General features: G+C 40.6%; 1 protein-coding gene across 1 annotated transcript in view; it reads left to right on the top strand.

The window, feature by feature from the left end:
- HOMER2 (homer scaffold protein 2) overlaps window positions 1–8,302 on the top strand; it is a 40,148-nt gene extending 31,846 nt beyond the window's left edge. The window contains exons 7-10 of the mRNA XM_085303675.1: window positions 875–1,031; window positions 3,690–3,800; window positions 6,537–6,617; window positions 8,022–8,302. Coding sequence (XP_085159801.1) covers window positions 875–1,031; window positions 3,690–3,800; window positions 6,537–6,617; window positions 8,022–8,210 — 538 coding nt within the window. The 3' untranslated portion in view covers window positions 8,211–8,302. The remainder of the gene's footprint in view (window positions 1–874; window positions 1,032–3,689; window positions 3,801–6,536; window positions 6,618–8,021) is intronic.
- Window positions 8,303–14,676: the final 6,374 nt, after the last annotated feature.

The following is a 14,676-nucleotide window of genomic DNA, read 5'->3' as shown; positions in this document are numbered from 1 at the left end:
CAGCATTAAGCTACTCTTAAAAAGCTATTTAAAAATTAAGGCAGCAGCAACATAAGTAGCATTATACAGTGAGCAATTCTAAGGTTGTATATGTTATGTTTGAAGTACATCATCTTCACTGAAATTTCAATAGCATAACCTATTTCAAATCATTTTTGCTCATTCTTACTGCTGAAGACACCTCCATGGGCAAGTAGAAACCAGTTAGGAGTTTCAAAGCCTCTCATTCACTTTCTARTCTCTTTCTTTATACTGTAGCTTGAGGATTTGTAGATTGAGCTGATCAGTTCTTTAGAATTGCGTAACACTTTTGTAGTTTAAAAATGAACATAAAGAAATAAAAAATAAACTATAGAAAAAAAATACATGTATTATATGAAAAAAAAAAGATGTCATGCCAAGCACTCTGGCATCTTTCATTCTGAATGGTCTCAGCATCATCTACAAATGTACAGAGATGCATTTTTGTATGGGCACTACTTAGCTGGTAAGTGTCTAACAAGGCGGTGTCTAACAAGGCACAATGCAGCTCTGGAGGGGAGAAGTGAGGAATGCTGGAGTAAAACACAGGTCTGCAAAAGGTGGAGGTCCCACTTACCAGGTTAACTCTACACCCTGCTTAGACAGCTGGACTTTTTGTTCCAGAGCACAGGTCTGTGTTGCTGGAGTCGACAGATCCCTTTGTCTTGCCAGAGACAGTCAAAGTAAGGCTTATGTTCTCCTTAAGTGGCTAGGGCCTAGAGACGATTATATACATCTGAGTATGCAGATTATTGGGACGTAGACCACGGGTGGTTGAGTTTGTAGGCAAGTAAAGAATAATAATACGTAGGATTAAAGGTTAAGCCACCTAATGGCATCCTGTTGTTCTCAGTTCATCCAATGTAAAGAAGTGGGAGACGGAGCTGCAGACGCTGAGGGAGAGCAACGCCAGGCTGACCTCGGCCCTCCAGGATTCYGCTGCCAGCATCGAGCACTGGAAGAAACAGTTCTTGGCGTGCAAGGAGGAAAATGATCAACTCAGGAACAAGGTAGCCCCGACGTGCTGGCTATAATCGGATGAATGCCAAGAGGACCCTCATGCCTGGGGCCTGTTCTCCTCTTAATAAGCACTAAAAAGTCAAAACACAGTGATTTTAGGATGGTAGTCAAAGATAGCACCAATCCTGAGRTTAAGCCACAAAGTTCCATTTTCCATGTTTTTTTTGAAATATAGATATAAATGTATGTACTTGAAATAATGTGTCTGTAGTGAGAGTGTTAAATGAACTTGGAAAAATTGTCCCCAGAGCACTCTGAACACTCCTGTTATGTGCTCACTGTCTCATATGAGGCAGAGTGTACACACAGGAAAGGCATCTATTTTAAGTTCCTTATTCCTTCCATTATTCTTTCTCTTGGATTTCTGCTTCTTTATCTTTTTTTCTATGTTAGGAGACTTTGTCTTTGAAAGGAAAGTCGACAGGGAGAGTTGTTTCCCTGTGCTCCCAGCATGCGGGGAAGTTCAAAGGGCTGGGGATTAGGAGGACTGGCGCTGCTCTATCACGTGAAGCTCCTAGCCTCTTGATCTGGGACTCTTGTTGTCTGTCTGTAGGGGCTGCTGGCAAGGCTGATAAAACAGAGGAGTTTTAAAAGAAAAAATACTTTTACATACTCCATTCAAAGCCTATTAAAATATTGCCAGTTGATGAATGAGCAGAAGGAATGGTTATGGCATGGTTACTCATATAAAATAAAGCTGGGAGCCACTCAGTAGCAGGAATAAATTCCATAGGTAGAATGAATGAGAATGTGAGTTATGTTCTCAACCCTGCAAGCACAAACAGCAGGAGGGACCAAAGGGCTGAGCTGAGAACCCAGTCCTCCAGCTCTCACGCAGGGAGTGTCATGTCCCGAAATCTGCAAAAGATCATTGTCGAAAGCCTTTCCCCCTCTGTTGCTGAGCATGATGCTTTTCAGTAATGTAATATCAGGAATGAGCATGGGCCACGAGAGAGAACAACCAAGAAGTATAATTTTAGATTTTCAAAACCTCAGTTCAGAATATTCACTGGTACTGCCACTAAAATAATACAGTGCTATCAAAGCTGGTAACCACCCCACACAGTGTTAGCGCCAACCTGAATACAGTGGAATGTGGTTTCCATGAGCACAGCTAGCAGTGATAATCTCAGTCTCATCTTAAATTTCTTTGAAGAAGCTGGATCCTTTCCCTGTTCATTTATATGGATCACTGAGACATTTGATATAGAGATCAAATTGTCTGAGTCTGGTRGAGTTTTTTGTTTATTTAATGCTTATTTTGCTTTCAAAGACAGGAAGGAATTTCATAGCTTTTGTATGTCAGTAGGCTGCAAATGAGGTGTTTCAGTGTTGGAAGTGATCCAATTTGTCTATTTACTCAAATGCCAAATGGAACAACCTTTCCTTAAACAGATAATTCTCTATCTATTTACATGTATTTTAGGTGTGATGATAATTCAGAGATCAAATCAGAGCTGTAATACAGGTTAATATAGATCACTGCCTAACTGATATTACTTTGACATTAACAAATTAATATTAGTTGTTAGATAATGTGGGCTTCTGTATCCAGTCTTGTTTTTGGATGGGGGAGAAGGGAAAGCCAAGAACYGAATAAGAAAATAACATGTTTTGCTGTGTATTTTTTTCGTTTTCTGTGTTTTTACAGAGAAGTTGTTCTCATTGACGTTAACTGATGAAATATGTCACTTCTCAAAGTCTGTGGCCTAGAGATGAAGAGATTGTCAAAACATGGCCTTACTAGAACTGCCTGCAAGGTTACTGTGGCAGTGACTAGCCAAACTTGGGCTGTTTGGAGCCAAGCAGCAAAACTGTCTGCAYAATGTGCTTTTTCATATGTAGAGATTTTTGTGAGCCTTTTCCTCAAGCAAGTTGCTGCTAGGCACTTGCAATGCACCACTGCAGTGCTCTGGGAAGCTCCTTCTCCTTTATTAATTGAGTCAGATTTTTTTTGCATATTGCTCTACCTTCAAATGAGTGAAGTTATAATCCCAAAGCAACAAGAAGCTGAGATTTAAAATACATACTTTAATGAGCTGGCCTATTGGCCAGCAACTCCTGGGGGCTAAGTCTGGAGATGGCTAGAGGAGGTATGGGATCAGCAAAACAATTCCCTGGGCCAGAGAACAAAGCAACATCTGTTACTCTGAGCTGGTTCTTCTAGCAAARTTTTGATGCTGTGTCCCTCTTATTCCAGCTAAAATAATAAGCAAACCCTGAGGAGGCAAAGCTGGGAATGCTAGAGGGACTTCTTCTCCTTGCRTGAAGAAAACCCATCCATTATAATCTTGTGTCAGTTTCATAGAAATGAAGTGCAGATTTTATCTCCAGCCTCTGTTTGTTACTCGTTTTAGCACCTTRGTGTTTTGCACATTCTCAGGTAATTATATGAGATACTATGTGAAAGATAGATAGTAAACACTGGCTTCCTAGTGGAWGTGTAAATTGATTCTTTTTAAGTACAGAAGTGATAATCTTCATGCACTGAACAGAGCAATGCATTCTAGGAAACAGATGCTTAACAAATTAAAATTGTCCTTGCTTCCCTGTGTTCAGTGGAAYAATGCTCATTTATATCACATGTGGTCTGCCCCAAAGTTTTCAGAAAATTGTAATTTTCAACTGGTGTCTGACATTTCTTAAAGATTGAAGAACTGGAGGAACAGTGCAATGAAATAAATAAAGAGAAGGAAAGAAATGCACAGCTGAGCAGACGTCTCCAGGAACTGGAAACAGAACTTCARGACAAAGAGCTGGTAAGTGAAATAAATACGGAAGTCGCATGCATTTTCAAGTTTGGATTGGTCTCTCTGCTTCTAATTTTGTGTGTATTCCATTTATGGAATGGCTCACCTACAGTCAAAGACCAGTGTCTCARGCATTGCCCTTTTCTAGATTGTCTGTGTAAAATTCTTTATCAGTAGTCTGATGGAGTTCTTCATGTCTCAATTTCATGATGTGCTGTGTTGTGTGACCACACACTGTATTTTTGCAGGGGTTAGCAAACATGATAGTTTTACGTACTTAGCACCTTCCTCCTAATAGAGGGATTGGAGAGGTTAAACAAGTTGCCCAAAGCRAGACAGATGCATCCTGAGAGCAGAATTATATCTATCTTGTATTCCTTTAGCCGTCGGGAGCAAGAAGACTTGTCATTAAAAAGACATCATTTACGAAATAACTTGGTATTTGTGAAGCAATGCCTTTTTTTTCCAGATGTTTCACAGTCTTCAGCTTTGTCGTTTTACTGCTCTCCCTCTGATCTTGAGAGTAATGCCAAGAGCAAGAAATTCACGTTCATTTAGAGTACCTCAGGCTGTCATTTTTGACAGACAGGGTGTTTATTATTTCCAAGGAGAATGATGTTGTTGGCTTAAAGTCCCTGAACAATGGGGAAAATAATGGAATCCTTGGGTATTTTTCCTTCATTACAGTGACCAATGCTCTACGCTGGCTGGAGAGCAAAAGCTGTCAGCAGGGCAGTAGAGTTTGCCTGGTGTCATTACAGCGTCTCAGTTGGTGCTCTTAAAAGCAGTGCTGTTAAGGGGTTTTAAGATGGCACAAGGAAATAGTTTAAGGAGATGGATTTTGATGCAGTGTTATAAATATAATATGGTGTTCAGCACCATATTTCAAAGGAAAATGTCATGCTTTCTTCCCAGCCTCTCTTTGGTAATAACATGTATAATAACCCTTATTCTCTACTAGCATTTTCCTTGAGATTCACATTTTTACRGTTACCAAATCAAATGGAAATTTGATTTACTTGTGAATATTACAGGCCTAACTTCCACTTACATTGACAATATACTAACTTGTTTTCAAACTGCATACTTAAATTAGCAAGTTCTTGATTAGGTCTAAACCACCTGTAAGTAACCTTTTCATGGTTTGCAATTCAAACCAGCATGGAGCCTGCTCATGAATGTTGCCATGTGTGAAGAAAGGTTGATATTCTGTTCACATGGGAAACAAGGAGAGAAAAGTTTAAAACATAAAAGTCAGGACAGAGCTATTTGGGAAAAGCAATATGAATCACAGAACCMTACCAAGCGCACTGGAGTAAAATACGTATTTTGAGATGTGAGCTCCCATGTACGTTTACCTTGGTACATGGGTATATCTCATGTACCTTTTAACCCCTTCAGTAGCTAGGACATTACCTGGACATAGTTGCTCTTTTATCAATTAAATAGATTCTACAGTGCAGTTCAGAAAAAAAAAGCTATATTAATACATGATTTGTCCTCTTACGTTAGTGTAGACAAATGCCGAAAAACTGGAAGGAAGCAACAGAAACAGAATTGTCTAGGAATTATGGAATTTCTCAAAAAATATAATTTATTGATGAAATRGTACTTTGGCAAACCTCAGAAGGAGGAATAAGTGCACTTCAGAATACACTAGATTCTTGTGAAATTTGAGCAAGTCTGGAGTTGCTGAATATTATTGCTGAATATGCTCCACTTAGAGCAAAAGAATCTGGGAGTTATGAGGAAAAAAAATTATTTGTTGTCTGGTTCTGTGGAAGAGCTTGACATATATTCTATTACAGACCTGCTGTGCTGTAAGATCACTTGTTAGGGAAGGAGTCAYGTTTTCATAGCTAGGAAGTCTACTTTTCAAAATGGAGTGGTTTTGCTGTCCTGTGTCAATACGGGTCAGAGAGGATTTAACCAYGTTTATTCTTGAGAATGTGGGCTACATGGGTAGTCTCTGAAGGAGGATCTTGCACTCTCTTCAAGAGACAGAATTTCTCTTGGATCTACAAACATTCATTTTAGATCCTCTGACAATACTTCTTTAAAATATACCAGCCATCTTAGAGTCTTTGCATACCACCCTTATTGGTGGTGTGTGTTTGCAGTTTTAATACATTTAATGCTCTTAAATTTCCATCAGAAATAYAGTCTGCTGTGAAGTCATGTAGCTCTTTTTGTGAACTCCTTTCAACTAATTTCTCTGAATTTTTATAGTGATGTCAGAACTGAATGCAAAWTTTGGGAGGTGATGTTTAGGGCTGTATGGTAGAGGAGAGGCTATTACTACTGAACTCTGTAATGATGCTTCTGTATATTCAGCTCATAATTCCATCRGTCTTTTTTGCTGCTGTGTATCATTGCAAATTCACATCCAATTTGCTCTTTGCTACCATCTATAAAWTGCTAGTAGCATTACAGCACTTCAGATTTCTTTCTTATTGAATATATCTTTTTGCATAGGTATGTTTTGGATTAAGAGTTCATTAATATAATTAACAGCAGTCATACTAGAGATTGGATTACACTGTCTTTTTTGAAAATACGTAGTCTATTCTAATATAAAATAGCATGTGTTTTGGAATGCTAACATGCTATTTTGATTATTTTAAATCCAAATACTGTGCAGATTGCAATAAAATATGCAAAGTCATTTCAGATTCTCAAATTTTCCTTATGTTTTAAATTGAAGTTTACTGTAATTTTTTGTTTTGTTTTATTTTGTTTTCAAAGGAACTGGAGGAGCTCCGAAAACAGGGTGAAATTATACCACAGCTAATGTCAGAATGTGAATCTGTATCTCAAAAATTACAGGTACACTTTATCAAATTAATTTAAAAATAGTTGATACGCTTATTTTCTTTCTCCTAACTATATASTTCTATCTGTTCAGTCTTCAGGGTTTGAAGGCAAAAGAGCTCCTGTTTGTAAAAACAAGAAATGCTAATTGCATGCAAAATGCGCTGTGCCCTTCCCAACATAGGAGTAATTAAATAGCTCTGCTTCTTTGTCTTGCTATTCACAAAAAAATGACTCGCCTGGGACCATGTTGCCTCTCCCCCCAACAGATTCCAGGATATTCTGTATCCCGTCCTTCTGGTGCTGTGGGCTCGTGTAGCTGTACCATCACAGCCGCTCTGTGTGCTGGAGCTGGCAGCCCCTCTCTGTGTGGCCCTCAAACAGCTCCCTTGCTGCCTTGTTTATGTGCTGCCTCATTCCTTTTCAGCACAGTATTGCTTAGTGTAACTTGATTTTTCACCTACGGCTCCTCAGCTGGGAGATGAGCACGCGGCTCTGGGATCCCTCAGGCAGCTGATGTGCCAAGAGCCCTGCCCAGCTTGGGGTTGATCTTTGGACTTCTCAGATCAATAGCTTGTTAAAGTCAGGGCTTGTTTAAATGCAGTAAGTTAATACATGAAAGGAGAACAATGTAAGCAATCTAATCAATGAAATCACATCTGATCAATCAAACCAGCCATCGGTCTCATAATCTGCATGCTCTAAAACAGATGGAAGGCTGCTGAGGAGTGGCAGCTACTGCAAATGGTTAACATACGAGTTTGGCTTGATTCAGCATGGTAAAATATGTTATCTCTTTTTTTGGTGAGAGTACATGCATGCTTGCGCTCATGAAATGGAGAAAAATAGGCAGAAGAGATGATGAGAGGAGAAAATAATGGGGCAAACTGCAGYGAGCAAAGTTTTACATTGCTGACMCATACTTTGTCTGAATGTTCATGCTTAGAGTCAAATTAGACATAATAATAACATTAAAAAAATCCAGAAGTACTGAATAAAGTGACATTATTTCTAAGGCAATATTTTGTTAAGCTTGTCTTTCAAGGCTAAACCACCACAGATAATTTTATGTATAGTTGGTSGCATAGTGTCTCATTCGCAACTGTAGCAATGACAGAAATATATGCACAATGCATGATTTAAATCCAACTGAATTTTAAGGTATCAACCAAATGGCAAAATCTGATGCAAAGCATCTTTTCCAGGTAATCTGTGCCCTTTTCTTGTGCTAGTCTGATTAAAAGGGAAAAAAAAAACCAAAAAAACACGTATCAGTTGCTTTCAGAGGTGCTTGTATTATCAGATTGCAGAAGTCAAAGCAAACTTTGACAATCTGGCTGGCATTTGTTGCTTTACTCTATTAAACGTTACTCATCAGTCTCCTCTATGATTCATGTTATTGTCTTTTTTGTCTTAAAGGCTGCTGAGAAAAAGAACAAAGATCTTGAAGAGAAAGTCGTAACACTAAGGACAGAAGTTGAAGAGAGCAAACATAGGCAGACCAACCTTAAAACTGAATTAAAGAATTTTTTAGATGTACTAGATGGGAAGATAGATGAATTACATGATTTCCGACAAGGACTGTCTAAACTTGGGGTTGACAACTAGATGGCAATAGATTTTTGTAATCTAGAGTCTGGATGTTTGATGTTTTCTTGATCCCAAATGTGTGTTTTACAAAATATAATTAGAATGTTCCACTTGTTTGCATTGTTTTTGTACATAGAGGCTGAAAACTTGCTGTGGATTTGGGTTTTTTGTTTGTTTGTTTGTTTGTTTTCCAAACCAATTGTGCTGCTCACTGAATTCTGTTGAGAATAGAAACTTTCTATATTGCTGCTCTGACTGTGTGGGGTGGAGAACAGGTAGAGGGTTCTGTCTCAGGAATCTGGAACTAGATCTACCTTAAAATGAATATGCAGTTAGTTGTTGCAGGGAAATTTATATCTTTCTTAAGGGCTGTTGCAACCATAGAAACAGAAAACAAGTCTTTTTCTAGTCTGGACTATCAGGACTCCTAGCAACATATGCTTTTATTCCTTGGTGGAGCAGAGAGAAGATGAGATGGAGCTCCTGCAGTTTGTAAATCAACCTAGTAAAATGTGCCTGTGATGAGCTGCAGTCAAGTGAATCACTTTACACAGATGCCAGTATCCTTAGGGACCATGTCAGTCAGGTCTGATTCACAGAAAAAAATCCAGTGATTTTCATATAATCTCTGAGACAGGCTGCATGTGCTTGCTTGTGCTCATAGAGCACAAATTCAGCGGTGTTGAAATGAATTTTGTYTCTTATATTTCAAGTCAGTCGTGCATCTTACTCAGTAGGTTATGACAGCTTCCCTTGCTTAACTAGATTATCTTTCTTTGGCTCGCAATTTTGAACCCATATTGCTTAGTTGGTACGTATATCTCTGAAAAATGCACAYCTGATTCTTGGGACCATTTTTTTTAAGTTGGGTTACTATTTTGTAGGCAGAGCACATGCACCTCTGTGTAACTTGATCACTGTTGTTTCACTGCCACTGTAGTGACTTGGGAGACACTGATCTGAAAAGCATATTATAAAGCTACTAGGAAGTGTGTTGCTCAGCTCAGGTTTTTGAGGAGCCTTGCATGGTAATGACTGCATGAAATCAAATTCTTTTCACATGATTTATATGTTCCCACCTTGTGGAATAGTGGGATGGGAATTAAATACCAAATCACACTCACAAGGAAAAAAACCTAAAGGCAAAAATGCTGTTGTGTTCTATACCTGGTTATTCAGCAGCTCTAAATACATTTTGAGTGATGCAAGGTCATATATTGGATTCCAGCAAGAAGGAAGCTTGATCCATTACAGGCAATGACATTAAAAGGAAAAGAGAGAAGATTTCAGCCCAAGTCTTGTTTTATTCTAAGACTGCCTTCAATTTCTTTCTTTGTAAGCTGGTTTGTGATTCTATTTACACAGGATCTAAGTTAATTCAGGAAAAAACTTTTTTATGTGATAGGATTACTTGCTTAGATCAGGCCTGCTTAGGCACTGAGTTAACGCATTCCAGCAGTGACAGACAAAAAAGGGCCATGTCATGATGTTCACTTATTACAACTAAAGATTTTTTTTTTTGGCACATCTCTATTATAAAAGTGACCTTTAAAAGAACTGTGGTTTATAGATTTAAAAAATGCATTAAATACTTTTTGCACATGTATATATGATCCACATGCTGGAACTCTGTGGAGATAGGTTCTGTCTGCAGTTGTCCCTTGAGTTTTGATTTCATCTGTTACTGTGCATTATCTGTTTAGACTTGACTTTTTGTACTTTTGCTTTTCCTCCTTTTAAACAACTGCTGTTTTGAAGTTGAGACCTTTTATAACCATTATGACCATTTAAATCTCAACAAAAGATTGCTGTAGGCTGTTGATATTTAAAAATAAAAATAAAAATCAGGTACATAGCATGTAGGCGTGTGAAAATTAGATTTTGCCAGTGTGGGATATTCAATAGTTGCATAATGTGGGGTTAGATCAGACTCCTCAAAATTGAAAATGACGTCAGAAACCATGTGTGGTTGTGAATAAGTGATCTCCATTTTTAGTATCTTTATTTGATAGCAAGTCTGATAGATACAGTCATTTAACAGGCAGCTTGCTCTGCTTCTCCTCTACTCCCATGACGCTTTAGAGCTCCCTGAGACTGCAGGCCTGTTAACTGCATCTGCTGGGCATCAGGGGACAACGTAATTCAGAGTTGCAAGCAATACAGGCAGTCAGGGCCCTCATCACAATGTTTTATGGCTTTCACTCTGAGGACCTTGCTCCAACTTCTGCTGTTTTTTTTTTTTTTTTTTTTTTTCCTGTAGAGCAACCTTAGGGCTTGTTTCACTGGTTTTAATATGCAAATGTGATTTTAATGTAATTCTGGTTAGGGGATTGCAAAAGACTCCACAAACAAATTCTTTTATTGGTGTGAATCCAATTCTTTTGAGGTTTAGTCAGCTTGTTTCAGATCCAGTTTGCTAAGAATATTTTAAGCCACTCTTAAGATGCAGGAAAAGTGTTTCCATGTGATTGCATYGATCTAACAGATGAAGTTTAAAGCTGCTGAGTTAAACCACTGTGTTCTTCTGCCACAGTGGTTATTTGTGGGTGCCTCGTGCACCAGAGATACAACRGCGATGTCCTTCAAGGGGTTCCTGTTCTGTGTCTTCTGGCTTTGTCCCAGATAGTTTTCCTCATCCAATATTGCATCTAAGGTTCAGTTTTTGGGAAACTGGCTGTTTCCATCCTTCTAGGTCCTTGCTGGAATGACCCCCTTTCTCTCTATTTCCTCCCAAACAGAAGTGAGTATGAGGGTCTTAAATCTGAGAACCTCCCTATATWATCACTCAAAACATCCCCCCAAACTCCATCTTTTATAACCTTCCCCACTGTTTCATTGTATTTTTTTCCTGTTCAAAATCAGAGAGTACTCTAGGAGGAAATGCCACACAGGAAACTCCGGACACCAGCTCCAGCTCTTCTCCTCAGTCTTGGCCCTCACAGTGGTGGCTCCCGTTCGTGCCTGCCACCAGGCTCCAGAGCACACAGAGTCCATTGGGCAGAGGATTGTAAGTGTGAGACGTTACTTGTATTCCGAAGCTCTGGGGTGGCCCCACAGCTGCMTTGTTGTGCCAACCTGCGAGCCCCACACAGCTCCTCAGGAATTGTCCTGGCACCAGGCCTCTTCCTCCCCTGCCACAGGGCAGGTTTTTCTCCTTTAGAGAGAAGGATGCCCCAGGTGGAGACTGCCCCCTCTCCAAGAGATTTTTGCATGCATTTTTCTCCATTGCCCTGAATGGGCTTCAGCTCCACAGAAAGTGTTCCCCTACCCTTGAACATCCCCAGGATGCTGCATCAGGGCTGTGTTGCCTGGCACAGGGCTGGCCCCTGGGCAGCCCCTGGGTCATGGAGGCTGACCTGAGGCAGGCACCTGAGCAGGAGCAGCCTCTCCGGGACATCCCTCAGGGGGAGCAGCCTCTCTGGGACATCCTCGCGGTGGCATGGCCGGGAGCTGCTTGCCACCCCTTGCCCAGAGCCAGCCGGGCTTGTTGCCTCGGTTGTCGCTGCTCAGTGCCGCCCTGCCCGCRTTCAGAGCAGGTTAGCCCGCCATTTCCACTGAGCCCCGCGGGCTCTGTTTAGACACAGCGGTGGTTCATCTTGGGCCATCATGGGGTGGACACGGGTTTCTCCCTCGAAGTGTTTAATGGCAGGATATGTCCTACCTCAGCTGCACRGCCTTTTGCTAATAAAGGCCCTGTGCTCGGCACCTCTGGTGCACACGCCTGCCGTTCGCGCTTCCTGGGATCCAGCGGGGAGGCCTGGGAATCGCCCCCTTCCCCGCTGGCGTGTGTAAGATGGCGGACAAAAAGCGTCTGTAAGATGGCGGCTCGGTGGGCAAAAGTCAGTGCTGGMCTCAGAAACCTGGCAAGAGCGTCCGGCTTTCCTCGGTGTTTTCCGGTGAGATAGGCCTGTGAGCTGGTGTTAGAGCTGCTGAATAATGCTTTTTCCCCCCCTTTCCCCCTCCTTTTGTTCAGTGACCATCCTGAGAAATCAAATAAGCAGGTTCACTTTGCGTTAGCAAATGTTCAGTGACGGAAAAGAATCTCTTTTTTAGGAATTCTCTTTCTTAAAAACAGCTTTACGCTAGGTGCCTCTGTGCCCAGAAAACAAATGCTGTTTAGATAAGGCCTTTTTATAGACAAACACCTATTTTTATTTTTATGTAAGAGAGGGCGAATTTTTTCCAAGCTGCTCCGCGAATTAGGGACGAGGCGAAGGGTTTCCGCAGTCCCTCGCCACGCGGCCTGTGAGCGGAGCGCCGCAAAGCACGAGCYGCTGCTGCTCGGCAGCGCTCAGCCGGCCGCGCGCTCGAGCCGCCTTCGCTCGCTCCTGCCGGCCGCCTCCCGCGGCGCTCCCCGCGGCGAGGGAGGACGTGCCCGCCCGCTCCTACTCTGAGCGCATCTCCTCGGTCACCCCTGTTTTTATCTTTCTTCCCTCCTCTGAGGAGCGTTCATCATCTTCACAACCCTGCCTGTTAATTTCTTGTCACCTTTGGCYGCTTCGTAAACCGCTGAAGGGAAAGTTCCCTGTTAATGCCGTGGGCTCRTAGCGGTGGGAGTTTCGTGCCTACAAGGCTGTGATTGAGCGCTCTTCGTTAGGCTCTTCATTAGGCTCTTCCTAGCAGTAACTTCGGCAAAATCCTTGCAAGTGTGAGCAGCTGGTAACGAATCTAGCATCGTCTTCCAGAGTGCATGGATTAACAGAAGTAAAACCACGGTCAGGGTGAACGACCCYGTTCAGCTTAGTGCGTTATTGATGCTGAATCCCAGGGGAAGTGGTTTAAATGAGAATTGAATACTAGTAGCTAATTTTGATGGTCATTCTAGCAGAAGCTTCAGTGAAAAATATCATCTGTCCACAATCCCAAACTGTCTGTAAATGTGCCAAAAGCCTACAACAGCCACCACTAAGCTGTTGAATCATCTGTCTTTGTCCCGACAGTTCTTGACTTGCAAAGCTATGACCTGTAAATATCAAAGTCTTCAGCATATCAAACACTTGAAAATGTGAGGGATGAAATACTACTGTCCACACACAAAGCTGATTAGTGAGGAAGACCGTTACAATACCAAGCAGCAATACTACTTTGCTGTTAGAAATATTCAGCCAAAACCAGAAAACGTTGTTGTCTGTTTGCATCTTGCAGTACCAGAGGTCCTGCAGAAATGCRGGGTTTTGGTTTTGCAGAGGCGAGYGCTTTGCGACTTCGTCTTTCCGCTCCYGGTAGTTAGGACTCTCCTGCTGATCTTAYGGAATCTTGCTATGGGAATGGTGCAGAGACGAGACACAGAGCTCCCCGAAAGTAATTTTTCTTTCCATGAATTATGTTAAACAAACAACTGGGCGTGAGGCAAAGCAATACCTAGTCACAGGACTCTTAATCCAGAAACATCTTCAAAAGGAAAGTCCCACCTAAGCCACAGGCTGTCTAGAAGAATTCGTGTAGCGTCTCACAGTTTGAGGATCTTGTCAATATTTTATACTTGTTTTTAGAATACAGATTTGACAGTTATGTGAAGTTTGCATGTCTTAAATATGTTCTCTGTGTTAAATAATAAGATACATTAAGTTTAAGGAAACTATTGATAAATGCGATGAATGTGCTTCCCAAAAACCTGTTCTCCTGCAGGCTGAGGGACAGAGCTGGTCCTGGCAGGCTGAGCGGTTTGCTCTCACTTTTGGGATATTTTGGAATGTCTAACCAGTTTGACTGTTTTGTGTTAGCACTTTTATTTTTTTTTTAACAGGTAGCCTAAACATACAGTCTTCAGATGAAGGTGCCTATACCTCCAAATTTTTTATATGCACATTTTGAAATAGATTGCATTTTCCTTTCTAGTCATTTAGTTATCTAATAAAAATGGCACATACAGGCAAGGCACTTGAGAAAAATCTATCTGCTGTTGTATTTTTGGTTGGTTGGGTTTTTTTAACACTGGTCAGCAATAATTATTTTAGCCATATACTAGCTAAAAAAGACTAATAATGTAAGAATTGTGAACAAAGCTTATAAGTTTGCAGTACGTTGACTCGGTGTGCAAAAGGGAGTTATGCTCAATTAAAGAGTATTTTGCAGCATTTAGATGTTTTCATTTAATTGCCTAATAGTAATCATAAACATAATATTCTACAAAACTCATCATGAATGACAGAGCACATATTGTTTTTAACATAAATATATCCCTTGTAGTTGAAAATTATGGGAGTGTTTTAGTGTGGTCTGCTATACCAAAATATTTAGATTATTATGAAATTTTAGTACTAAAAATAAACATACACCCTGTTTTTACTGTTTCAAGTAAAGTTTAGTGGATGACTGACAATTTGTTGATATACAACTGTGGGAAAACACTACAGAGCTCTAAATGTATATTTTTGTTTGGTTTTATTATATTTAGTATATAGTTAATCAAAACTGAAGTGTTTACTACAGTTGAATCATTGTAAAAACATCTCTTACCTCGTCATTGTCTGCTGTGAAAAAG

The sequence above is a fragment of the Rhea americana genome, unplaced genomic scaffold (genome assembly GCF_003343005.1).
Source record: "Rhea americana isolate MKP2758 unplaced genomic scaffold, rheAme1 scaffold_2, whole genome shotgun sequence".
NCBI lineage: Eukaryota > Metazoa > Chordata > Aves > Rheiformes > Rheidae > Rhea > Rhea americana.
Note: the sequence above shows the minus strand (reverse complement) of the source record. Positions and strands in the feature narration are given on the sequence as shown.